This window comes from Rattus norvegicus, chromosome 8, assembly GCF_021556685.1.
Source record: "Rattus norvegicus strain SHRSP/BbbUtx chromosome 8, alternate assembly SHRSP_T2T, whole genome shotgun sequence".
NCBI lineage: Eukaryota > Metazoa > Chordata > Mammalia > Rodentia > Muridae > Rattus > Rattus norvegicus.
Window position 1 is genome coordinate 65950052 of NC_141541.1, and position 27298 is coordinate 65977349.

The following is a 27298-nucleotide window of genomic DNA, read 5'->3' on the forward strand; positions in this document are numbered from 1 at the left end:
TGGAGGCAACTCTATCTTGAGCCTGTGACACACGCTCCCTTGTGCTCTCTCCCAGACCACAGGTACACACAGGCATGACACTCGGCTAGCAGGAGTATGGAAGTGCTTGAGGAAGGCATGGGGATCAGGAGTGGGGCCTTCCTGGGAGACTTTCCTTTGGATTGCACAGGGATCTTGTTCTAAAACCATGAAATGATGGTCTGGGCGAGTGAGTGCCTGGAGGGAGAGGCATCACTCAGCTCTATTTTGAGGTCACACTCTGCTTTCCCTTCTCAGATGCAGACCCACTTCTTCCTCACAGCAGCAACAGCAGAGAATGAGGGAAGTCTGACAGAGAAGAGACCCGATGTCAGTTGAAATGAAACAGGCTACACCAAATTGTTTTCCTGCTTATCTAGTCAACGATGTGTGTAAGGAAGTGCTTGGTCAGGGATTGCACACACCAGGCCCAGAGGGAGACACTGTTACCAGTGTCCTTCCAAGCCAATAACCAAGCAGAAGCGTTGTGGGGTTTTGTTTTTTCTTTTCTGTTGTTAAATTCAACCCCACACTGTAATTATAGTCACCAGAAATCTAGTGTCATCTGGTGGCAACCAGCACAATGAATAATCAAGATGAATTATGTCTGTCAGGTCAGCAAAACCAGACAGTTACATCTGAACCCCTTTCAAAGGGTTTCAGTAGGTTGCCCTAATGCCCAATGATTTTGTTTAGCCAGTAATTCCTGCTGGAAAGTCAATTATCCTGGGAGCTCCCATTGGCTGAAAGACATTTAATGGGGGATCACTGTGCTTCTGTTATGTCAGCTGTTTACTGTGGCAGCTCAATTTCCAACTCTGCAGCTAGAGATCTGAGGCTGATGCTCACAGGAGAATTCTTTATCAGTCCCCAAGATGAGAACTCTGGGTTTTTGCTAATTTTACAGTAACTTGCAGGCATTCCGAAGGCCCAGGCACTGTGTCACGCTCAGTTGGAGGGAAAGGACCTAATCCACAACCTTGAATGAGTGGGGCTTTCAGCAGTGGGGGAGGGGTGTGAGAACAAGCATGCCAGTGTGGCCACCTTAGGGCTATGTGTGAAAATAAACACCCAAGTGCCAGCAGAGCCCCACAGACAGCAAAGAGAAGCACTGGGGATGAGGTGGGGGGAGGGAAAGGGTGGGAGAGAGCTGGTATCCACCATGTCTCCACCACTTTCTCCAGCTCTACCCCAATTGCAAGGAATTCTAAGCATTGGCTACAGCCATTAAGTAGGAAACAGCTTAGAATGTGCTGGGTCCAGAGAAGAGTCAGCTATGGGGGATGGGGTGGAGGGTGTGGAGGAGAAGGAAGAATTGTGAACAACGCCACAAAGTGCACACCAATGTTTGCTACAGTGTCAGGGTTTTAGCCAGAAACATCTCAAACCCAGGGACCACAGAGCACTGTCACATGACAGAAATGAGACACTGAACTTTATTATTATTATTATTTTTTAAATGCAAGGCAAAAAAGGTTGTATGGATGTATGTGAGTCTTCCTTCTCTGGTTCCAAGGCAAGGATATCCCTTTATTGGGGGGGGGGGTGTTCAAGACAGGGTTTCTTTGGGTAAATCTGTCTTGGAACTTGCTCTGGAGACTAGGCTGGCCTCAAACTCAAGAGGTCTGTCTACCTCTGTCTCCCAAGTGCTGGGATTAACAGAGTGTGCCACACTGCCCAGCAACAGTCAAGTTCGTAGTTTAGAATATTACATTTGGTTGGAGCCTATGCAGAACTCTCTCATATTATTTTATCTTGAGGCACTTAAACTTTACTCAGCTTTACAGGCTTTTTTTTTTTTAAGCTATAGTGAGACTAATCCTGCATCCTGCCCGCCCACATCACAGTCCAACAGGGATGACAGTTTCTTTATGAAGGCTGCTAGTTTCCCTTCTAGGCCATCACCTCGTGCTCATGTCAAATCTTAAGCATCGTTAGGGTATCCCTGGCTCCCAGTGCAATGGCACTGATAGCCGTTGAGAGACATGGTCAGTTTCCCTGGGACCCACTGTCTGTCATCCCTTCTGCCTGCAATGAAAGGGTTGACTGCAGTTCTTCTGTTTACAATTCCGAATGGATGCCATAAATGAATGCTATAAATAGCTTTCTTGTGCAATTCAAGTTTTCTTGACCTACCACCAGGATGTGGACATGACTAAAAAGTTTTCGGCATGCTTGTTCTCACACTCCTTGACAGACTGCAACAGTGGGAAAAAATATGGAGAAGTAGAGGCAGACAGAAAATGTGTAAAACACTTGCCAAGAAACATCTCAACCTCTGTGATCACGAGGGGTTTGTAAGGAGAAGAGTCACTGCCTCCAGGAACAGGCTTTGAAGCCACTGGCACAGGCAGCAGTATTAAAGAGCCCAGAACTGGGGCCAAGGGGAAATAAGGGTGGATGTCAACAGTAGCCAATGGTTACTTATTGCCATTTACAGCCTCTAAGGCCTCCTCTTACTTCAGAAATCCCTTTTAACATCTTTGATCTCACCTGGAGCTCACAGGAAACTGACAGTTTGTCTCCAAATACCCACCGAAGACTAGTTTTAGCTGCCATAGCCAAACATTCAACTCATTTCCCCAGGGGAACCAAACTATTTTGCCTTTAAACGCCTTGAAAAAGGTAGTGAAAGAAGACTGGGAGGAGAGAAAGGGGCAGGAAGCTAGCTTAGCATCGCCGTGCGCTCTGTAGTATCTGTAGATGACTTTTCCTCCTTAATCCTACATATGGTAACGGTTTGAGTTGGAGAAAACATGGGTCAAAGAACTGAAAAGCCTCGTGTAGGTCTCACAGCTCCTAACTGGGTTTGCCTGGCTCGCTTGGTGCTGACCTGATACCTCCCCCTGGGATGCAAAGAACACATACTGTGCTCTGCACAGGGGAATTAAGTATGTCAAGGAGAGAAAGGAGCAGAGAGAAAAGTCAGTCTACAGAATGGCTAAACCGTAGTCTGATCCTGAGTCTTCTTGCTGGCTTCATCTGGCCAAATGAAAATGGGCCTCTCTTGCCCTAGGAATTATCAAGGCACACCAAAAGGGGAAACCTTTACCTCTACCTCCCAAACAGCCCGTCTATTATAGGGTAACCCTCTTTCCCACAGGGAGAAAGGAGATCAGAGGGAGGGAAATGGAGGGAGAGGAGATTACACTTCTTAAGGGACCAGAGGAATGTGACACTTAACACTGTGACATGTACATATAAAGGTTTCAAAATAAAACAAGTCAGTTTTAAATGACTGCCATTCAAAATTAAAACACCGAACCTCTAATTTCTCAGTCCTAACAGATCAACAAAGCAGGGGAAAGTGAACATCATTCCTTGAAAATCTAAAAGGTTGACTGTGGAAGAAGGCCAGGCTCTAAGTTCTAGCCGGCAATCTGGCAGCAGCTGGGCAGAACTGGCGGGAGGATGAAGGCCTTCCTCTAACAGATCTGCCCAGCAGTGGAAAGAGCCTTCTTAGGCAGCAAGCAGATGCCTGGTTCCAGATGACTATCTATCCAGAACCTCATGGTTTGGAATCCCACACAAGGTGGGGTTAGACCATGTGGCCTTTACTTTTTCTCTTGAGAAGCAAAAATGTGCTGATAAATTCAATCAGTCCAGATTTCCTTGAGAACCCAGGTAAGGCAGGCTGATGAGGAAAAGCTCTCTAAACAAAAGTGGTCCCCACCAGGAGGGTTACCAAGGAACCAGAAAACAAGACGGCATCCATACATATATAGCAAGTCATCTATGAGTACTTGGGAGTTAGAGGGTTGAAGCTCAGAGCTGGAGGTTAGAGTAGCCTCGAGGATTTATAGTTCAAATGAGCACAGGGGAGGGGATAAACAAGGCACGTCTTGGCAGGAGGATGTGAGGATGTCAAGTCTAATGTTTAAAGTGGAAACAGGCTGTGAAATGCCTTGGATACCAGGGGGAAATTTAAACTGAACTGTGAACAGTGGGGAGGCAACCGACAATTTCTGAAATGAAAAGAGGATGAAGTCAGTATTCTGAGTAACTTTAACAAACTACTTTTGTTGGAGAAATACTTTATATAGATGGACGTACAGACACCTAAGGGACCCAGGCTGTGGGTGTCTTTCACTTTGCAGCTTTTCTACCTGTTCTAGTCACTCATACATGAACGCTGATCTCCTAGGATACACTAGACTTTCTAAGAGGTTCTGAGGGGAAAAAAGCCAAAAGACAGATCAAAGCCTCCAATTTAGTGAAGCATAGTAGAAGGAGATAAACAACTTTAAATAATATTTGTGCTAAGGATATAGTTCATGGTAGTGCTCACTCCTGTTCAATTCCCAACACTGTGGGAGGAAACAAAACAAAGTAAATTCCATTTATGTTTGAGTTTTTTAAAAGATTGATTTTTAATTTTACTTTATGTGTATGGGTATTTTGCCTATATGTATATCTGTGTACCACACGTATGCCTGGTGTCCCCGGAGGTCACAAAGGATTGTCATATACCCTAGAACTGGTTGTTCGCTACTATGTGGGTGCTGGGAATCAAACTCTGGTCTATGGAAGAACAGCCAGTGTTATTAACTGCCAAGGCCATGGCTCTAGCCCCTGTCTATGGTGTTCTTAAAAGCATTATTTTTTTTTTCTACATTAGCTTTTTTTCTTTTTTTGAAACAGGGTCTTACCAGTTACAGCCTGGCCTGGAATGTGCTCTGTAGACCAGGCTGGCCTGGAATTCATAAAACATGTCTGCCTCTGACTCTGCCTCCAAAGTGCTGGGATTAAAGGCATGCACCACCTCACCCAGCCCTGCTTTAACTTTTAAGTTATTTTAAAATAATTTTAATATTACGTGTATGTGTGTATGTACCATGTGTGGGCAGGAGCCCTAGGAGCTGAGAAGTGGGCAGCAGATCCCTGGAACTGGAGTTACAGGTGGCACTAAGCCATGTGGGTGCTGGGAAGCAGTGTTCTTAACCACTGACCCATCTCACTAGTCCTGACATTAACTTCTGACCTACTGTATACTCCCTGTCCCTCCCCCTCGTGATGCAGACCAGTACTTAGAAAGCACTGAAAGGACAGAGTAGCCCACCATAGAAGCAACTCCTTTACAGCAGCTAGTCCTTCAGGAAAAGAACAGTCTGACTCTTCATCTCTATCGAATGTCTTTTTAGTGTCTGTATACATAGCAATGGGTGGTGGCTAAGCCAACTGGGATCCTGGGTTGGGTGAGGGCTGGGCAGCAGAACCAGGGGAGATGACTCTCCTGAAGTAAAACCAGCTCAGAGAATCAGTCCGATTGGGCTGCAGGAATGAGAGAGGATGATTAAATTCTTAAGGGAGAGAAGTATGCTCCTGTGCAAACAGAGGGAAGCCAGGCAGGGGATCAAGCAGGAAGCCTTTGAGCACTAATGAAAACAGACCACTGTCTAGAGGATGGGGTGACAATACCAGTCCCACAGCTAGGAAGAAAGCCAGGTTAGAGAAGCAGAAGCCAGAGGCTTTATTATTGCCAAGTGGGGGGAAAAGGTCTAATATTAGCACATGCCTCCAGACCCAAGAAGGCTTGGCTTTTGTTTTCCCTTGGATTGGGGGATGGCAGGAATAACCCCAGCAGACCACGCCTCTAAGACCTCAGGAGCCAGCCCTGCATTCCTCAGAGCCCTACCTCCCTGGAGCCCGGAGCCTGACTTTAAAGCAGTTAAGTATCTAGGCTATTTTAGGATTACTCCTTGACCACCTGGAATATCTTATTAAAACACAGCTCAGATGTCCAAAGCAATTTTAGTTCCCATTCCTCACTTCTCCTCAAGGCAAAAATTAACCCTTTCCCTAGGGTTAAGCACAGGGGTGAAGCTAACTCTTCACTTAGGGTCTCTACATTCTGACACCTATAAGAAATGTCAGAAAGAAAGAAAGAAAGAAAGAAAGAAAGAAAGAAAGAAAGAAAGGAAGGAAGGAAGAAAGAAAGGAAGAAAGATAGATAAAAGAAAGAAAAGAGAAAAACTGTCCTTAAATACCTTTGTGCAAACATGATTCTTGCATTTTGAGCATTCTCTGAAACAACAGAGTGGTAGTGCATCCCCTGCCCACAACCTGGTAGGTATGGGCCCCAAAGGCAAGGATCTGGGCAAATTCCTAGGAACTGACCCTCGATGTAGTCATCAGCAAAATCACCAGGCTTCAAAGATGCTGATCTCAAACTCTTGGGTGACAATTGTTCTGAAATATTGTCCTATCTGAAGTATGGAGGCTGAGTATGGCTGTTTCGTTTTTTCCATTATAAGCAACACATAACTACTTTTGCCCAGATCCATGGCTCGGTATTCTATGTGCCATATATGTGACCACTTTCCTGGTGACCTGGCTGGTGGTGTGATGTTTAAAATCTATCCTAGATCTTAGCTTGAAGGGAAGAAAACCACTCCGGATCTCATCCCATTTTAACTGACTGCCGGAGAAGGCAAGGGGCAGCATTACAGGGGACTCCTGAAGGGAGAGGGGAGCCCCAGGAAGTAAAACAGATACTGTTAGAAGTACACTGATAAGATCAGGATTACTGCTCTTAACTAAAGCACTCCAGCCCCGGGAGCACTGGAATTATAACTATCAGATGCTCACCTTCCACTGGAGGTTAACTTCAGCAGGAACCAGAAAGAGCTTGCCCACCTCCTGAGCAACAGAGATCATTCAAACTCAGTGGCTTGGAAAGAGAGCCAAGTGACACTTTTTCTGATTAAGCAGCAGAAAGGGGGCAGGGTGAGGAAAAGAGGGGACATGATCCTACATTCCATCTAGGCACAAAATCACACCACACAATCAAGACCACCGGCCAGAAATGTGTTCCTATGAAACAAGGAGGAACAGGAAAATACAAAGTTGGTGATGAGAGGACCCAATGCCAGGCAGGGCTGGCAGGAGAAAGCCTAGCTCCTCTCTGTAGAACCCAGTCCTTCCCAACCTCCCAGCTGCTTCCGGTGCTTCCAACAAACCTGGGGCTTGGAGCTTACTCAGAGCTGCAGAGTCTGTGAGGACAACTAGAACGTAAGGAGGGAAATGCCTAAGAGTTAGGAGACTGGTCAGCCACAGCTCTGCGTGTCTCAGGAAACACAATTTAAATGTCCAGGAAGCAAACATTTAAGAAAACAACCTATCATGCATCAGCTTATAAGTGTTTTTAAAAAACTACTCTTGTTTGTTGCTTGTTTGGTCTGGGTTCTTGTGTAGCCGAATGGGCTAGAACTTTCGACTTTCCTGTTTCAAGCTCCCAAATGCGGGGACGGCACACATGAGCTGCCAGGTCCAGGTTAATGTTCACTTTACTATTTACTTCTGTGTGTGTCTCTACAGATATGTGGGTACCGTGCAGGTACTCACAGAGGGAGACAGATCCACAAGCTGGAGTTAAGGGGCTGTGAGCCACCCAACATGGGGCACAGTACTTACAAGAGCAGCAAGCGCTCTTAACCACTGAGCTGTCTGTCTCTCCAGCCCCTCGTGTTTACTTTTTAGACTCTAAGTTTATACTCTGAATTCATCTACAGTTGTTTTCATAAGTGCCTATTCATCAGCACTTTTGTACTTTTCACTCTGATGTAAGTAACAATAGAAACATGAGTAAAGGGTGAAATGTAGCTTCGTGATTAAGAAGCTTGTCTAGCATGTTCCAGAACTAGGTTTAATAACCTTCAGTACTTTAAAGGAAACAAACAAGAAACCACGAGTAAACGCAGCCTTATGAACATTCATGAGAGACAGCCACAGTACTGAGAAAAATGCAAGCTGAAGCACAACACACAGGGCTCCTGCTTTTGTTAAAAATACAGGGGCTGGGGATTTAGCTCAGTGGTAGAGCGCTTACCTAGGAAGCGCAAGGCCCGGGGTTCGGTCCCCAGCTCCAAAAAAAAGAACCAAAAAAAAAAAAAAATACAAATGCATGATTTTTAAAAATCTGAAAAGGTATAGACTTACCGAGAAACCACCCCAAAGTCCTGCTGACTTTTACTTTATGCATTTTAAACTATATGTCATTTTCACTTCTCAAATATTTTGAAATACATTTGACAGACATGATGAATTAAATTTGTAATCCCAGTACTTGGGAGGCAGAGGCAGAATGATTCTAAGTTTGAAGCCAGCGAAGGCTAAGGTGATATCATTTCTCAAAATTTTAAAAATTATATTTTATTTTATTGAGACAGAGTCTCACTGTGCAACCCTAGCTGACCTAGAGCTTGCTATGTAGACCAGCGTAGCCTTGAACTCACAGAGATCCACCTGCCTCGGACTCCCAAGTACTGAATTAAAAGTGTGTATCACCATTAATTAAATTTTACAAATGACACATTAGCATTTATTTAAATAATAAAAAACTTTGCAGACTATTAGGTAATAAAAGAACACAAAATGGTATATAAAATAAGACAATAAACCTATAGTAGCCATTTTCCCTTAAAATACAAAAGAAATACCACAAATGTTTATACGTATAGCTAAATTGTACAACTGTAGTTAATTGTTATCTTTTCTTTATAAATTTGTATGTTTTCCATATTTCCTAAATGAGCCCAAATGACTCCTACAATTGGAGTGAAAAAAATAGAAGTTGATTGATTATTGAGACAGGGTCTTAAGCAATCTTGGCCGTGGATAGGAGCCAAGGTTGACACTGAACCCTATGCTCTCTATGCTCTATGAATTTAAGACACCACATACACAGTCTATGTGGTGCTGGGGACTGAACACAAAACTTTGTGAGTCCTAGACAAGTGCTCTATTGTGCTCCAGACCATAAAGTTAGTTTTAAAGTAATGAAACCTTGAGCGACTCTACCTCTTCCCTGTTCTGTCTGCAATGAAGCAGAAGGGGGCACAGGGCTGTAAGTAGACTTGCAGGGTTCACTGCCCAGCCTCGTCCTGGTGAGACCACATAGAGGTTACTTTCCTCTTTCCTTATCTGTCATTAAAACAGAACAAAAGGGATGTTGGGAGGTACTGTCAATGAACTAGAGCCGGTCATTGTCAGAGGACAAAAGTCCTAGCTATTAAAAACACAGAAAGAAAGAAACCACTAGCAAGGAAAGGACAGTCTGATTTGGAAAAACTACTGACTTCCGCCAATTCTCAACAAAACCTTTAGAAATCCTAGTCTGCACCTCCTACGCAGAGCTAAGCATAGACTCAAGGAATGAAGAGAAAGAGGGGCAAGTGAGGGCTGAAGAGCCAGCTTGCCTACCGAGCATGTACCAGAACCCAGGTTCAATCTCCAGTACTACAAAAGAAACAAACAGGAAACCACGCATAAACACAGCCTCATGAGCGTTCACAAGAGACAGCCACAGTACTGAGAAAAAAGCCAGTTGAAGAACAACACACAGGGCTCCTGTTTTTGTTAGAAATACAAACAAAATATGCGATTTTTAAAAATCTGGAAAGGTACAGACTTACCGAGATACCACCCCAAAGTGACTTCTACCTCACACATTTTAGACTGTTTCAGTGTTACTTCTCACAAGGGTCCGGCTCAGCTTTAACACTTGCCCCTATTCCTATTGCTGCCCAACTAGTTCTTAAACTTAGGGTTCTTTTTGTTTTGGTTTGGTTTTTGGTTTTTTGTTAAAGATTTATTTAATGCATATGAGTACACCACCACTGTCTTCAGACACACCAGAAGAGGGCATCATATCCCATTACAGATGATTGTGAGCCACCACTGTGGTTGCCGGGAATTGAACTCAGGTCCTCTGGAAGAGCAGTGAGTGCTCTTAACCACTGAGTCATCTCTTCAGCCCCTTAAACTTAGTTTTAATTATTACTTTTCAATGCATTTATTGGGGGGGGGGCTGTGAGTCTTGTCTCCTTCTACTACATGGGTCCTAGGGAGCCAGACCTTGGTCACCAGGCAACTAGCACCTCTGCCTGCTGGGCATCTTCCCATTCCCAAGCTTGCTTGCTTGCTCGCTCCTTCCTTCCTTCCCTCCTTCCTCAGACAGGATCTCACCAGGTAGCCTCAGTTGGTTGGAACTCACTATTTGGAACAGACTAGTCTTGAACATATAGAGATCTGCCTGCCTCTGCCTTTTGAGTGTTGGGATTCAAAGCATGTGCTACCATGCTGGGATTTGGGGGTAGGGAGAAAAGGGCAGCTACAGTTCTTAACGGGGGGGGGGGGGGGTAAGGATTGGGAATTTAATCATTTTCCCCAACCCTAGACTTCAAGTTGCAGGTCTCAGGTATGTCAAGAAACAGAAGTGAGATAACTACATAAAACTGCTCACCAGGTCAGAGGCAGCACAGAACTTTCCCGTCATCCCAGAGCAACCACTGTAAGTCAGGCTCTTACTAGGCACAAATGTACACTTCCAAGCTGCTAAGCAGGAGCCAGCAGAGGTGAAAACAAAACACCCTTAAGTAGACTGTCTTTTGCAAATAAATCCCTACAAAATGAGCTTACAAATAAGACAGAGCAAAGCAGCACAGGAGGAAATGAACAATTACACAAGTGAGGACAGGACAAAGGAAAAACAGGCACTCAAATTCAAAAGCATCTATCAAAAGAATGGCCAAATATAGATACTTCAAAAAACTCTGAGGAAAGTCTTCCTGCTTCTTCTGTATGCTTGAAACTTCCATAACAAAAAGTTTTAACAAGTCCTATGATTCAAGTTTGAAAAATTAAAGGTATCTTATTTTAAAATTCTTCCTTTCTTTTTTCTTTTCTTTCTTTTTTTTTTTTTTTTTTTGGAGTTGGGGACCGAACCCAGGGCCTTGCGCTTGCTAGACAAGCACTCTACCACTGAGCCAAATCCCCAACCCCACTTTCTTTTAAATTTAGGTGTGTGTCACCCATATACAGGTGGTAGGTGTGTACATAAGCATGTATGTCATGTGCGTGTCTGTGTGCATATATACACATACATACATACATACATACATACATACATACATACATACATACATATATGTGCTTCTTGGAAGCCAGAAGAGGGTGTCAGATCCTGAGAAGTAGAAGTTATGTGCACTTATGAACTGTCTAAAAATTGAACTCAGGTCCTCTAGAAGATCAGTAGGTGCTCTTAACCACTGAGCCATCTCTCCAGTCCTTTTAAGTGCTGGGATCAAAGGACTGAGCCACACTGCCCAGCCAATGATTTATTTTATGTGCATTGGTGTTTTGCCTACATGTGTGTCTATGTGAGAGTATCAGATTCTCTGGAACTAGAGTTAAAGACCATTGTAAGCTGCTATGTGTGTGCTGCGAACTGAGCCTGGGTCCTCTGGGAGAGCAGCCAGTGCTCTTAACTGCTGAGCCATCTCTCCAGCCCCCAAATTAAAGGCTTTTAATATATATAAAAGGAATACAAATAATTGTTAAAACAAGCAAATTTCTAAATGTCAAAAAATTATAAATACACCGATTAATTTTAAAAAGTGGAGTAAAAAAGGCCGAAGAGAGAATTTGAAATTAGAAAACTGAACATGAGAAAGTGAAGGCTGTAAAAGGTACCAGACTGAACAATAAGATGCAAATATTCCTGGCTAAACCCTTCACCAAGAACCGGGCTTGTGGTGTACACATTTAATCCCAGCGCAGGAAGCAGAGGCGTGCAAACCTTGGAATCAGAGGCCGGCTTGGTCTATAAAGCTGAGCTCCAGAACAGCTAGAGCTCTGGAAACAGACCTTGTCTTAAAAACAAAAAATCATATAAAGAATTTCAAGCGCTTGCTTTGAAAGCATGGGAACTGGAGTTTGGTCCCCAGAACCCACATACAAATGCCAGGTGTGGTGGCACATGCTATGTTCCCAACATTGGGGAGGTAGGGACAGAAAAATTCCTGGGGTTTACTGGCCAGTGTTCCAGTGAATCTCATACTCAAACATACGCACACGCACACACCTGAACACACACATACTTAAAAAAAAATGGCCAAGGGGTAAATTAGTGGAAAGAGGGGAAATGACCACGAGTTAGCTGAAGGCACAGAACAGAGTCTGGGTGAAATAGGTAAAAGAGCGCAAATCTAGAATACTATGGCCAAGCACAAAACAGTAGAGTCAAATCTTAAAAACCAAGATTTACAAAGATAAGCAGTCAGACTCGTTAACACACTCTTCAACAAGAAAAACAGAGTTAAGGAAGAGAAAGCAATGGTCAGGGCGAGGACCCAGGATCTAAGAGTTCAGGACAAAGTCTAAAAAGGCAAAAGAAACAAACGAAGAAATGTTTCATGCCCGCCAGAGCTGAATTTATCACAAACTTACAATCTTAGTAAAGAGGTAAAGAAAAGTAAAGCTAGAGAGCAGAGACCATGTAGAGGTGAGGAAAAAAAAATACACCAATTCACTTGGCCACTTGGTGAGTGTGAGGAGCTGACTGCCCAGGGGATGCCAGGAAATGAACTGGGACTCAAGTATAAAGCACAAGAGACTCCAATGGAACAGGAGCGTCATCAGAAGTTAGGAGCAGAACTGCTTAGATGCTATGGTTTGATAAAAGGATAAAGGGTACAAATTACAATCTAGAAGTAACCAGTAAAAACTCCGAGGCTCAGCGGGTATAAGTGCTTGCTGTCCAGCCTGACAACCTCAGTTACATGGTGGAAAGGGAGAGATGAATCCTACAAGTTGACCTCGGACTTCCATATGCACAGCACGGCATGTACTTGTACACACACTCTAAATAAATATAATTTTTAAAATACCTGTCATCTCAGCTACTTGGGCGGCTAAGGCAAGAGCATGACTCAAGCCTGGGAGGTGGAGGCCAATCTAGGCAACAGAGGGAGACCCACAGCTCAAAAAACAGACAAGCAAACAGAGTAATCCATAACAGAACGGAAATAGGAAGTATAGTTTCTAAAACCACGTAAGAGATACAGAATGAATAAAGGCAACAATAAAATAAATGAAGACAGGATTGGAGAAAAACAAAAGAGGAGCATGCTTAAATTAAATCAAAACAAGAGAGTGGAAACAGATCCATGTGTGAGACTCGGGCTGTAGCTCAGTGGTACAGCACTTGCCTGGCATGCATGAACTGTAAAAGAAACGAGAAATCTACTTGTATCTATCTCAATAGCCAAATACTAACAAAAAAACCCAGCTAATTTTGTTTTCGAATATTTTAATTAAGTCCTAGAACCTAATCATACAAAAAACTCAGAATACTTAAGTACTCAAAATAACAAATGCAATCCAACAGACACAGGTAACACGACATCTATCAAGTAGAGAATACACATTGTTTTCAAGGGCATTCGTAGAAACTAATCATACATAAGATTAAGACAGAGAACATTCTTCTAGACACTCAAAAGCATTCTAGTTTTCAAGGGCCAGAGATGTAACTCAATTGGGGAAGCACTCCTAGTTTGGGTTCAATTACCAGCGCCACAAACACTGGGCACAGGGAGGCTGCCTGTGGTCTCCATGCTCAGCAAGTCCAGGCAGGAGGGTCAAAGGTTCCAAATGATACTCGGTTACATGGCAAGTTGCAGGCTAGCTTGTGACATGCGAGACTCTGTCACAACCAGCCAACCAATCACACTAGCTCTCCAACCTCAATCTGATTAAGCTATGGATTAATATTCCAAAAGATAAAACTCTCAGATATGGAAATAAAAACCACTTTATACAATCTCAGTTGAAGAAGCAATTACAACTGAAATTATAATATGTAATAATTTCCAGCAAGAGCTGAAATATAGTTCAGCCTGGTCAATCAATCAATAACTAATAATGAAAATTTGCAGAATATAACAAAAATAAGATAGATTCACCAAAACTATTTATTGCCTAAGATGTATTTGCTGACAATGTAAGTAAGATCAGCAGGTCATACCTATCAACTTCATGAAAAAGGGCTGGTCAGCAGCTGGCAGAGAAGGAGGGATGAAACAGTGGAACACACGGGATTTCTAGGGCAGCAGAGTTGCTCTGTATTGTGGGGGATACATGTCATTGTTAAACCCACAGAATGTACAATAGGAATGCATCCCAAAGGCAGGCAAGATAGCTCAGAGTAAACGTGGTCACCGCCAAGCCTAATGACTGGGTTTGATACAGTGAGAGCTCTCCACTAAGTGATCCCCTCTGACCTTCACTTACTTACCATGGGATGCACATATTCAGAACACCCCACCCCTGCACATAAAGTTATGTCATAAAATCTATTTTGTAATAATTTCTTTAAAAAGAACTCACCCTAATGTAAACTATAGACTCAGTGATGATAATCTGTCAGTGTAGTTTCCTTGTTTATAATAAACGTACTCTCTGATTCAAGACAGTGATGAAGGCCAAGAAGGAGGGATTATCACGGGACCTTTGGCTTAATTTTGCTATAATAACTCTTTGAATAAATGGTCTATTTCAAAACAAATGTGTAGCTGGCAGGATGGCCTCTGAACCTGATGACCTCACTAGTATTTAAAACACACACAATGGAAGGTAAGAACCAATTCCCACAGGTTGCCCTATGGTCTCTCCATGTGCCCACTCCCCCGACACAGAAAATAATCTAATAATAGTTTTTAAAATAGGTTTAGAGCAATTGAGGCTAACATCGCCACCATGCACAAAATGAAATCAGTGACATAAAAGCAGAGTACATTAAACCAAAGTAGAAGTAGCAGAACATCGAGTGCCTGCTCCTGGGATACAAAGGAAGTGAGCTCCTGAGCTCTTGGAGCCGACCTGCTGGTGCAGTGGTTCTCAGCCTGTGGGTCTTGAACTGGAAGTCAAAGGACCCTTTCACAGGGGTCTCATATCAGATATCCTGCATATCAGATATTTACATTGCGACTCATAACAATAGCAAAATTATAGTTATGAAGAAGCAACAAAATAATTTTATGGTTAGGGGTTAACCACAATATGAGGAACTAACTATATTAAAGGGTCACAGCATTAGGAAGGTGGGAACCATTATTCTAGTCAAAGAACTAGACATCAACCATAACGTTCAATGGCAGGATAGAGAGAGAACCTGATCCTGCACTGAGGGTGAGGACATGACCATGTCTGAGTAAATGACAGTCATGGAGACCTGGGGAGACAAAGAGCCTGGGCAGGGCTGCTCAATCAGGATGATCCGCACGAGCAAAGGTCACAGTGTTCAGAGTGACAAGACAAGGGATTACTACGGTCAAGGCTAGAGATGGTGAGCGGGCCTTAGATCATGCAGATTCTAAATTCTATAATTAGGACACCCGGCATATGTGCAGGGGATTAAAGCAGCGACACACCCTGCCTTGGATCTTAGACGATCACTACTGGCTGTGGAGAGTGGATTAAAGTGGGTGAGCAGACTTGGTGAGGCTGGACAAGTGGCAGGAGTCAGATATTCAGATGATAAGACTGACGGGCTTTGGTAGTGGGCTAGAAACAAGGAGTGACAGAAGGCAGGTATGAAATAACCCAGCTCTAAGTGCCTGGCAAGGACATTCCTCAGAGAAGAAAAGTCAAAGAGAAAATGACTACTGGGGAGAGAATCAACTAAGAGTTCAGGTTTACCAGAACGTGGAGTGGATGCAGGAGGATCCAGAGTTCAAGAGCAGCTTCAGCTATAGAGCAAGCTAGTGAACAGCCTGGGTTCCTCCACACTCGAGTCCTGTTCCTTAAAAAATTGCTTTTAGTTGTTTTCCATGTATTAAATTTGAGTAGTCAGTCTGTCTGTCTGTCTGTCTGTCTATCTATCTATCTATCTATCTATCTATCTATCTATCTATCTATCTATCTATCTATCTTGGTATTTCGAGACAGGGTTTCTCTGTAAAGCCCTGGCTGTCCTGAAACTTACTCTATACATCATGTCAAACTCGAACTCAGAGATCCTCCTGCCTCTGCCTCCCAAGTGCTGGGATTAAAGATGTATAACACTACCACCGGTTGTGAATGGTATATGAATGGAAATGTTAAGCAGGCAGTTGGGATTATACACACTGATCTCAGACTAGAAACACAGATTCGAGTAACATGTATTGGAAATCCAAATAAAAGAGCCTCCCGAGGTTGACATAAGAGAAGGCAGCTTGGAGTGAGACCTGGAGAACTGAACTAGGTGAAAAGAAAGATTACAGGGATAAAGGAAAAATAAGGGGGTTGGGGATTTAGCTCAGTGGTAGAGTGCTTGCCTAGCAAGCACAAGGCCCTAGGTTCGGTCCCCAGCTCCAAAAAAAAAAAAGAAAAAAAAAAAGAAAAAAAAAAAGAAAAAAGAAAAATAAGCAGGAAGAACAGAATATTCCAAGAAGGGAATGGTTACTCCTATCCCGCCCTCTTCTCAAATATCAAATGAGGTCAGGGAAGCCCAGACTAGGTAACATGGAGGCCATTAGAAAATTTAGCAAAGGGGTTGGGGATTTAGCTCAGTGGTAGAGCGCTTGCCTAGGAAGCGCAAGGCCCTGGGTTCGGTCCCCAGCTCCAAAAAAAAGAACCCCCCCCCCCAAAAAAAAAAGAAAAAAAGAAAATTTAGCAAGCATTTGAGTACAATGGCAAGGGTGACAAAATGAAAAGTAAGATGTCCAAGTCCTCTGAGAAACCATTAATGGGGACATGCACAGTCCAGAGCTTCTTTAAAAAGCAAACTCATGTTTTCTTAACAATCACGTGATATGTGGATTTGAAGGCTACCGTATTTTTTTTAAGTTTGAGAGATGTTTAATTGCAGAGAACGATTCAGAAGAGAGGAGTCTAAAGAGTCAGAAAACAGAGGGCTTCATGGAAGGAGCAAGCCCCTAAAATCTAGGAGAAAGTGGGACCTGAAACACATGCAGAGGGATTAGTCTTTGAGGGATAAGAACCAAAGTCAGCAACCACTTATGTAACACTCACAGATCCCTACGCTAACATGAAAAGCACCGCAACGTACCATGGTTTATGTTTCCATAGCCTGAGAGGTCTCTAGAATACTTGTGCTTGGCCATGGCTCTAGAGAACCTCAGGGAATTGTCCTCAAGTATCGACTAGGATTTACTGAGCATCTTATCTACGAAGGCAGTAAGGACTGAAAATTAGAGCCTTCAGTATCTAGGAATTAGTGACAATTCAACCTCACTTTGAACATTATGTGCATTTTGCAAAGATCTTTCACATTTCTATTTTTCTTCCGCCTTATAGCTAGCATCTATAAACGACCCCAAGGATGGCGGAGAAGATACCATCCCTCAGGAGCAGATGTCTGCACTGGTGAAGTACACATGGTGAGAGTGTTTATGAAAAGCACTGCGACAATCAAGTGACCCAGAGCCACACTTCCTGCTGCTCACAATCACATCTCAGTAAGCTGCCGTAAAGATCATAGATCATAAATATCACAGGGCTCCTGGGCTTAAGAGCCAAATAAGGTACGTCAAGTTCTAGATCCCAACCCTCTCGCAAGTACAGCGAATTCACTGTGATGACTACCAAAGACCAGAAACTCAAAATGGACAGCAAAAATAGACTTAAGCCGGGTGTGGTAGCACATGTCTTTAATCCCGTCACTCAGGAGGCAGAGGCACCTCTGCAGGTCTCAGGCTCTCAGGTCTCAAGCTACACCCTGAGACCTTGTCTCCACATAAGTAAACGCGTAAGTAAGTAAGTAAGTAAGTAAGTAAGCAAATGAGCAAATAAATTAAAGAAGTTTTTTAAATGAAAAGATAAGAAAGAAGCCAGGTATGGTCGTGGGGGTAGGTGAATCTTTGTGTAGGTGAATCTTTGTGTTCACAGCTACGCTGGTCTATAGAGAGAGTTCTGGAACAGCTACACAGAGAAACCCCGTCTTGAAAACAAAACAAAACAAAAACGCAAAAAAACAAAGAGAAGTAATACTCAGAAAGACCTTGTTTCAAAAATCAAACAAAGCAAAAAATAAGTGAGAAGAAATAGCACGGAAGAAGAAAAGTGAAGGCTCCCAAACTCCTCAGCTACTTAGACGGAAGCTGAAGACAGCCTCTGAAAGCGCAGCCTACATTCTGCCTAGACAAAACCACTGACAGCAGGGTTCTCAACCTTAGCACTCTCAGTCAGACAATTCTTTGCTTGTCCAGTAGTCTATGGGATGTTTAGCAGCATCCATAGCTCTTCTCTTTAGATGCTACTAGGAGCACTCCTTCCTGATTGCAGGTACCACAACATCTCTTGACACTGTGTCTGCTGGACCAGTAAAAAGATCAGCTCCTACTGAGAGCCACTGCTCTAGACAGACTACGAGTCCAGATTCTGAGGGCCTGGAGACACACTACAGAGAGAGCAGAGAGAGCCTACCCCTTTTCTTTCTAGGCAACAATTTAAACAAGTTTTGCAAAACCTTGCAAATGTCTTGCATGAAGTACTTAGCAAATAAGTATGAAGCACAGTAGGCCTACTGATGGGTCCACATTCCAGGGAGACGGATCCTGGAGACAGTTTGTCAGAGCAACAGAAGAAAAAGACCGATGTCTCACTCCAAGCTAATTACCTAGCAGGAATTAATCTCTCATAGTAAGACAAGACTAACCTTGATTTTTGTTTTTCAATTTATTTACTTAGTTTCTGAGACAGAGTCTCATGAAGCAGTGTGTGCTCTCAAGCTCAACTACACAGCCAACAATTATTTTGAAATTCCGATCTTTCTTTTACCTCCTAAATGCTGGACTGCAGAAATGTGTCCTGTGGGTCAAGCTCAAGGCCTGTTTGAGCATTCTGCTAACTGAATCCACTAGAGCCCAATTTCCACTTCTGTGCCATTAACTGCCCACAAATCCAATGGTTTATTACAACAAAACAAAACAAACTCTGAACCAAGTTGCTTCTTCTCAAGAAATACTCCGTTCTGTCTGCCAGTACACACAGAAGAACTTAATGGTCCTTCCCGCCTTGGAGCCTCTTCTCTATCTACCCAGGCGCTGTCAGAGACTGGAAATGCAGCAGCCAGCTTCCATGTTATGGGAGCTGGCAACTCAGGGTGAGCATGAACATGGAGAAGGGTTCTGACTTTTTCAGTTGCAACTTCTCTGAAGTAAAACTCTTCCATCCTAGAAGGCAACTCGAAACAAAACCTCGTACAGCACAAGGGGTTGAGGAGAGGCCAATCTCTATTGAGCAGCAAACCCTAGTAAATCTCAGTGCTTTGCACTAAGCTGGCAAAGCGAAGCCACACACGGTAACCACAGTGCCTGGCAAAGTATGCAGAAAACCAGCCATATACACTCTAGCCCCCACATGCCTATCAAACTACCCCTCATCTTCCTCTTCTGTGGAAGGAAGCCTGGCTCCGTTAATGGGCTCTAGACAAAGCCTGTATTGCCGAAACACCCACTGTCCAGGCAGCAGAAGACCACCCCTAAAGGCAGCAACCCCCCATCCCCCCAAGTCGGTTGTGTGATCTCCTTTGAGAAAAGGGACATTCAGTTCTTTGTTGTCTTGTTTTACAATTATTTACTCTGCCCATAGAAATCTGCCCGTTTTAGAATGCTAGGTTCCATAGTGTTATCCATCTTCCCATCACCCTGGTGTCAGAAAACGAACCAGGCCTTGAGAAGCAAATATTTTGCAAGGCTTGCCTTGAGAAGAGAATCCGAGATTCTATGTGCTATAAGAACAGGATTCCAGAAACAAACAGAGGATAAGTTACCACTCTGAAGGTTTTCAGTTTGCAAATGCCTGCCCAGCCCTCACTGACTCCTGTAAAACACTTTCTGAGGATTCTCCACTATGCTGTAAGGAGGAGGGGGAGCCTCTTCTACTTTGGTATGTATATGAATGTTTGGAAAATAATCTGTTTTAGAGTATTTGCATCACAGAGCAGCCTGGGAAGCGTGTGAGCTGACTTGGGGAGGAGTTATTACTTCCCACTTCCAGCCCTTCCTTGAGGTTGGGGTTGCTGCAGCACCACTGCTAGGCTCCCTGAGGGAGGCATGCCTGTAGCAGACAGCCCTGGCACAAAGACTCTGCCCAAACCCGGTTTAGAATAAGGGATACTACTATAACTCATTAACAATTAAGATCTTGTGTCAACTGCAAAAGGTCTTTGAATTGTTGCTGGAGCAAGTGCTACTTAACTTCTACTCTCCAGAAGCTAATTACTTAAAGAACAAAAGGCTGAAGAACAAAACCAGCCGCTCTCAACCAACCAGTCTGCAGGCAGGGCTGATGGTTTTTACAGGCTCTCTCTCAAAGCCGCACTTTTAGTCTTCCGTCCAAAGCGTAACTGCAAACATTAAAAAAGAATCTCAAGCACATTACGTAGTCCTTTAAAAACAGGTTTAAAGGCTGGTAAAGCACCTGCCACTGTGCCAGCTAACCTGAGTTGATGCTAGCAGACAAACAGAACTGACTGTTCTCTGACCTCTACATGAGCCCACCCACCCACACCCACACCCACACACAGAATGTAGTAAAAATTTAGCACTTACACAAAGCAACAACAAAAAAGCAAAAGAGAAGCTCACAGACCAAACTGAAAATCTAAATCTACAAGAGAAACAAGAATTGTCTTACCTTCTGTCCCAACAGAGTTTTCCTCTATATTCAGAAGGAAGGTAAATATAGAATGAAACATTAGACCTTAGCTACTCTGGCATTTGTGAAAACCTTTTTGGCAGGTGTTCTGCCAAACAAGTCTATATTTAGTATGTATGCCTCAGAAACTTAAACGAACTCAGAGTATTTGAGCTGCCAACAGTCAGCCTCCAGAGCCCTGATCTGTGCAGCCACCGGGCAGCTGCCATACAGAACGCAAGGCCGGGCGCCCTGCCACAGGGTACACGTGTGCACGCACACGCCAGTCCTGAAGAGTCTCTTTTTTCAAAGCTCTAATGGCTTGACCTCAACACCTGCTGCACTTCCTGAAGACAGACAGGCTCTGGAGCTCCACTTGTTCTTCACACACACACACACACACAGCTCGGCTGCACTTTCTAGGAATGACCGCACACACAGAGGCTGGCCAGCTGCCAAGGCGGGGGCAGCAGCAGCCTCAGGCCTGAACTTTCCCAGCCCTGTCAGGGCGGTTCCCGCTATGAGCTGACTCAGCGGCCACCATGGAACTGTGCCAACCACACAGCAGTGCAGGGGCTGAAGGCAACTCACAGATGTTTTACTAAACCAAAGAAATCAGCCAGGAGGCAGATCTGGGCTGGTGGCCAGGGTGCTGCTGTCGTGGAAGCTGGGATTCTGATTCTAGTCTTAGGTCTGCCGCTACCTCAAGTGATCTGTGTCTCCCAGTACCGCCTCTGCTTCAGAGGTATGCCTCTTATGATGCAGATAAGGAAGGCAGATAGTTGTACAAAACAACTCCGACAGCACATCCGCCATGTGCTTGGCACCAGACAGGCATTCACATGGCTCGCTTACTCTCTTAAAACAGTACTGTTTTTAACTTTGTACCTCAGGACGGCCTACTACTTACTCTGCACCCCTGGATGGCCTCAAGCTCATGACAATTGTCTTGGCCTTAGTAATTTGGAGTTTATGAATATAAGCCATACTCAGTTGCATCATTTTCAATCTCCAGTTAAGAAAACACAAGCTCAGAACAATTTAGATTGCTACCAAAAGATCCCTAAATAGACACGAAAGGGATGGGATAAGAGCCTACGGCTGGGGGCGGGGGGGGGGGGGGGAAGAAAAAAAAAAGAGCCTACGGCTGACACTGCTGTTATAAAACTCAGGTAAACTGCACAGGGCTCCTTGAGGAAACAATGTCTGATTTTTCAGCCTCCAAAGGACCTTTTTAATTATGAGTTCCCAGGTGCCCTTTTGTGAGCCACAGCTCTTTACAGATGGCTACTAGGTAGCACCACTGGACACTGTGAACCTGTGAGCTCAGAATATCAGGTACTAATGGCCTTATCATGAATGTCCTGTCTATAGTGCCAACCACTCACCCTGGAACAATTTGTCATTACTCTCATACTTTGAATAGAGAAAAACTGTCGTGTAGCTCACAAATTATGAAGACAATGACTTAGTTGAGAAGAGATTCCCAAGGCTCCACCCTCCAAAATAATCCACGGTTAGGACTCCACTGTTGTCTTCCTAGCATGCTGGAGGCTCTCGTCCCAGCACCTCTAGCCCCACCCTCCCAAAGAAACAAGTAAACTCCCCACACTTGACTCTGATGGGAAATCTGGTTTGGAACTAATTTCAACTTTCTATAGGTAAAAAGGGAATTCTAGGATCTCCCTTCCATCTTTCTAATCAGATAATATAACAATAAAACAAAATCATGTCTACAAGACTCTTGAGAAATACACAGAAACTGCTTGTAGGTAGTTATCTTCAACTTCAAAACAAAAGAACATGACCCTGGGTTTGCATGGAGCTAAGAAACTCTTAGAGAAAATGGTTCTACATTCTCACTAGAAAACTAACTAGAATCATGAACTTTATTATTTAAATTCTTTTAGACAAGGTCTCACTATAAAGCCCTAACTGGCCTGGAACTCAGTATGCAGACAAGGCTGGCTTTGAACTCACGGAGATCTGTTTGCCTCTGTCTACTGAGTACCGCGGTTAAAAATGTGTACCACCACACCCAATTCTTTTATTTTATTATTACTATTATTGTTATCATCTTCTTGTTTTTGAGACAGGGTTCACTCTAAAACTCATGGTGAGCCTCTTCTTCCTCTACCTCCTGAATGTGGAATTACAGGTGGAGCTAATCACTTTGGTTTTTATATGGTTCTAATGAAACATAGTCACCCCCTCGTTCTTCCTTTAAAAAAGTAAAGGAGAGGGGGTTGGGGATTTAGCTCAGTGGTAGAGCGCTTGCCTAGCAAGCGCAAGGCCCTGGGTTCGGTCCCCAGCTCCGAAAAAAGAAAAAAAGAAAAAAAAAAAAAAGTAAAGGAGAGAGTCTTTAACAGCAAATTGGAACAGACTACATTAACTTATATACTCTACCGCTTTAATGAAAAAACAAACAAACAAACATCGCTTAACTTTTTCTGGTCCTAGAAATTAAATGTAGGGCCTTATGCTATCATGGAACAACACCCTCAGTTCAAGAAAACAAATGCTGAGAAAAACTTCACTTTTTTCATATCTAGGTCAGCAAGGTGGGGTGAGAAGGCATAGAGTTTCAGTTCGTACTCATCCTGCACCCTCTGTAGCTGGCCTATAGGTAGGAGAAACGGGTTCTCACAGCAGAGAGACTGACCTGCTTAAGCTGCTCATCCAGATTCCAGCTCGGCTGCCCAGCCGTGGGCACAGAAGGTGGGGCCTTGGAAGCATCTTTGGTATGGTCTTCTTTAGTTTGTCCCTGTGGTGGGAGCCCAGGTGCTGGAAGCAGACTGGACATGGGTGCTGCTCTGGGTTCTTGGCGAGTTGCTTTTTGCATGTGGAAATATTTGGAAGCAGCCTGGGCCTCTTTTTCAGCCACCTCTGTAACATCATCATCTCCATCTTCATCTTCCAGACCTCCTTCCTCTTCCTCAGGCTCAGAGTTCACGTTGCTCTGCTCAGACACTCGAGCCGCCGGTGTGGCTGGTAGAACTCTGCCTAAGGGACCCAGAACGGGACTACCAGAAGGTCTCCCCGGTGTGACGGAAAGGAGAGCAGGCTGCGTGCCTAGTTTTGGGGCATACAGGAACTGTGCTTCTCTTGTGTGTGATCCCTGCTTCTCTCTGGCATCCATCTGTAGCGGAGTCTGCTGTGGCTGCTTTTGCTGCTGCTGCAGAGGCTCCATTACTGTCTCAGGCTTCACCCACAGACTGGCATGGCTCTCAACCTGGGCACAGCCCAGCAGGCACACTGGCTCTATATTTTAAGTGAGTAACCAAAACCACAAGAGAGGAAGAGGAGGGGAAAAATACTATGTAAAACAGGTATAAAAGATTTTCTTTTCTCCAGTAAAGTTCTGAATATTAAATGTTCCTAAACCTGACTTTCAGGATGAGTAAGTCCTATGGGTTTGGAGGGTAAGGAGGGAAAATTATAAAGAGAACAGGCTCTAAGAGGGGAAGCTGGGTGTGTGCAAATCTCAGTAGCGGCAGATCTGAGCATTTTTTTTCTTTTTAAATAAAATCCAGAAGATAAATTTAAGTCTGCTGATAACTGAGTTCTCCTCTCTTACTCTCTATGTTATCAAGCATTTAACTACTAGGCTTGCACGGTACAAGAGTCTGAACTGTGAAACTAGCAATAACTATGAAAATTGCAGTTAACGAAGGCACAGAGTGGCCCGACTGCAGAAGAAAAGAAAATGGCCTATATTCCCAGGCCCTCTGGAGAAGATTACTACTTAGGGTAGACAGAGTCATAGCAGGCAGACAGAATGACTCTTCAGATGGAAAAAAGCAAGACCAAGCAAAGCGCTCTCGGTTTAAACTTCACAAATTTCCCAGATCAAATTGCAGGGCAGCTTGTTGAGTGGACTGAACCAGGCTAAGTGGACATTATAGCCTCCAAAAGAATCCGGTTTCAACAACATGAAAGAAAGAAACATGCCAGGAGGAGGTGAGTCTCAAATTGCAAGCTTCACTCAAAAACAAACAGGGGGGGGAAATTCCTCTGGAGATTTTAAAGTTAATTAATTTGAAACAGGGACCAATATTGTCTAAATAAGTTAATGTTTCTTTTTTTATAAACCACAAATAAATCTCCTCACATCCTCTTTCTTTCTGATTCACTTCTTCTATATTTATTCTATGAGTACAGTGAGAAAAGGCTTCCAGTCCCAAAGTATCCTGGGGGCAGGTTTATCTGCATTCTTACCACTGTCTCCAAACACAAATCCCTTTCACACCCTTCCACCTCTAACCCTTCCCAGGCTCCCCCTTCACCCCACCTCACTTAAGTTATATTTTCTCACAAGTCCTCCTCAGAGCAAATCTTAGGGTGAAGAGAACTGGCAACAGGGTGTGCAATTCTGTTGCCACATGAAAGGGGAAGCTGCACCGCGCAGGTTGGGACTTGATATTCGCATTGTCTCAGTGTTTTAGGATTGAGTTGGAAGATAGGAAAATGAAACCTCTACCATCTTCAAAAATTCATGGGGGAAGTAATCTCTAACAAGAAAAAAAAATGGCTTTGATTTATAAATTTTTACATGTTTAAGAAGTTCGATTTTTTTTAAAGCTGGGGGGGGGGGAGGTTCAAAAAACAACCAGAGTCATGCTAGACAAATCTCATTTTGTTTCTTAGAAGCATTTGGTTGTAGCTTTCATAGGCGGATAAAAGACTCAAATTCCAATTCGCCTCCTACTGCCTGTACTTCCTCTGAGCAGTTTGGAAAGTATAAGTTATGCCCGCAGCAATACTTTCTTTCTGCTTTAGATCTTACACTGTAGGGAAGCCTGAAAGTTGGCAAAAGTGTTCATTTAAAATAAAAACCACTTCGGGGACAAAAATACCGAAACAACGCACACAAAAGAATAACAAGCAATTCACTGGTCATTTAGAAATATTCGTATAATCATTAAAGCTAAACAACACAACTGGAATATTTCAACCAACTCCGGCCAGTCATTATACAACTGCTTCTTTTCTGGTTGGCACCATCTTCTCAGTAGGCTGTCCTCAGCAGGGGAGGGGGATGTCTGATAGCGTCTTTATTAAGACAGAGATGACTCCCTTTTACAACCCAATTGGCATTCTCCCGCACAGAGTCCATCTCATCCCAATCCCTAAGCAGCCAATGATTCAAAACAATACTACTAACATCTAGAGAATTTACGTCTCAGAAATCTAAAGCACTTCATCCCTCCATCCTTCGCTCATGTTCTCTAAACTCCCGGGACCTCCAAACCGAGAGCAACGGACTGCTTGCCGCTTGAGCCCGGCCTTGCTGACCATTTCCCTTACCTTAGTTTCTAGCTGCTCTGTCCCCGACCCTCTTCGAGCCCTCTTTCCATTCTTTGCCTCCCACCCAATGGAGCCTATCACTTTTACTTCCACTAAGCCCCCTCTGCCGATCTCCCGGCTCTTCTTCAATTACTCCATCAAAGCTCGCTCTGCGGTTGCCCGGGGGCGGGAGGAGGGGTCCCTTACCTTTCCCATCTCTTTATCTCAAATCACTCCTCTGGGCACCGGGAGGATTCTCCCGGTGCTCTCACTTTTTCTCAGCGGACCCCGGCTTCACTGGCCCGCGTCTCCCCTACACACCTGCCTCGGCTCCCATTTCGGTCCCCTCCACCTGCCACAGCCCCGCTCCCGCCGCGGCAGAAAGAACCAAGACCCGCGCCGCTCACCTATGTGCAGCGTTCCGGGCTCGCGGATAGGGAGGAGGCGGCCGCTCAGACCCCAAAGTAGCAGCTGAGCCTCCGACTCCTCCGCAGCTGGGGGCCACAGCCGGGGCGGGGCCCGCACCGGAAGCGGTGCCGCGGGGCCGGGCCGTCAGCCCGGGGCGGGGGAGGGGCAGTAGGGGCGGGGTCCCAGTGAGGGGGCGGGGCCCGAGGCCGGAAGCAGCTAAAAAGGGAACGAGGTGGGGGTGGGTGGGTAGTGCGAGGCGGAAGTGACTCCTAGAGACCGCCCTCTGGTTGAAGCTGGGCGGAAACTATTTAAGGCGGGCGGAGTCTTTAGCCAATGAGAGAGCACAGACACAGAGGAGTTCCGGTGTGAGCGCTTTCGCGGGGAGTTGAACAGGGCTGAGTACAACATACACTGTTTTCTTGCTGCGGGGGTTGTGAGTTGCTTGCAATAAGTGAAAGAAAGGAGTAAATAGTGTTATCTTTCAGCCAGTCTTCATCAAGCATTCCCACTTTTTATTAGTTATTTTTTTTTGGTTCTTTTTTTCGGAGCTGGGGACCGAACCCCGGGCCTTGCGCTTCCTAGGTAAGCGCTCTACCACTGAGCTAAATCCCCAGCCCCTAGTTATTTTTCTAGTCTTTTTTTTTTTTTTTTTTTTTTTTTGGTTCTTTTTTTCGGAGCTGGGGACCGAACCCAGGGCCTTGCGCTTCCTAGGCAAGCGCTCTACCAACTGAGCTAAATCCCCAACCCCCCTAGTTATTTTTCTAAACTTCACCTTTTGGATTGAAATTTTCCTGTCCTGGAACACCACCTCCATCCATCCCTAACCCCACCCCAGTCACAGGGGTTAGTATTTTCTTTCTCCAGGTTCCAAAGAATCCTGGCACCGCTTATACAAGAGGCTCTTGACTCTGGGGAACATCTGTCAATGTATGCATGTACCTCCTTGCTTTAACTTTCTCCCAACCAACCGTCGTCCTTGATCCAGAGTCGACACACGGCCGGCTTAGTTTTGGGTCTTAAACCAATCCCAGCAAAAACCTAGACCTTATTGCCAGGTCTGTCTGTCTTGCCTTTTCTTCTCACTTCTTTTCTTGATAAAAGGTAGCTCACCTATTTAGCAAGAGTAGTTGACCATCAAGCTCCAGAATCCTTTCTCTACATT

The 27298-nt window shown here is 44.4% G+C and overlaps 1 protein-coding gene across 3 annotated transcripts in view; it reads right to left on the reverse strand.

Annotated features, from left to right (window-relative positions):
- Positions 1-26254, reverse strand: part of Arid3b (AT-rich interaction domain 3B) — a 47398-nt gene extending 21144 nt beyond the window's left edge. The window contains 2 exon segments of one of the 3 annotated variants that reach the window (NM_001109001.2): positions 23105-23703; positions 26136-26233. In NM_001109001.2, coding sequence (NP_001102471.1) covers positions 23105-23632 — 528 coding nt within the window. In that variant the 5' untranslated portion in view covers positions 23633-23703; positions 26136-26233. 3 annotated transcript variants of the gene reach the window in all.
- Between the last annotated feature and the right edge of the window lie 1044 nt (positions 26255-27298).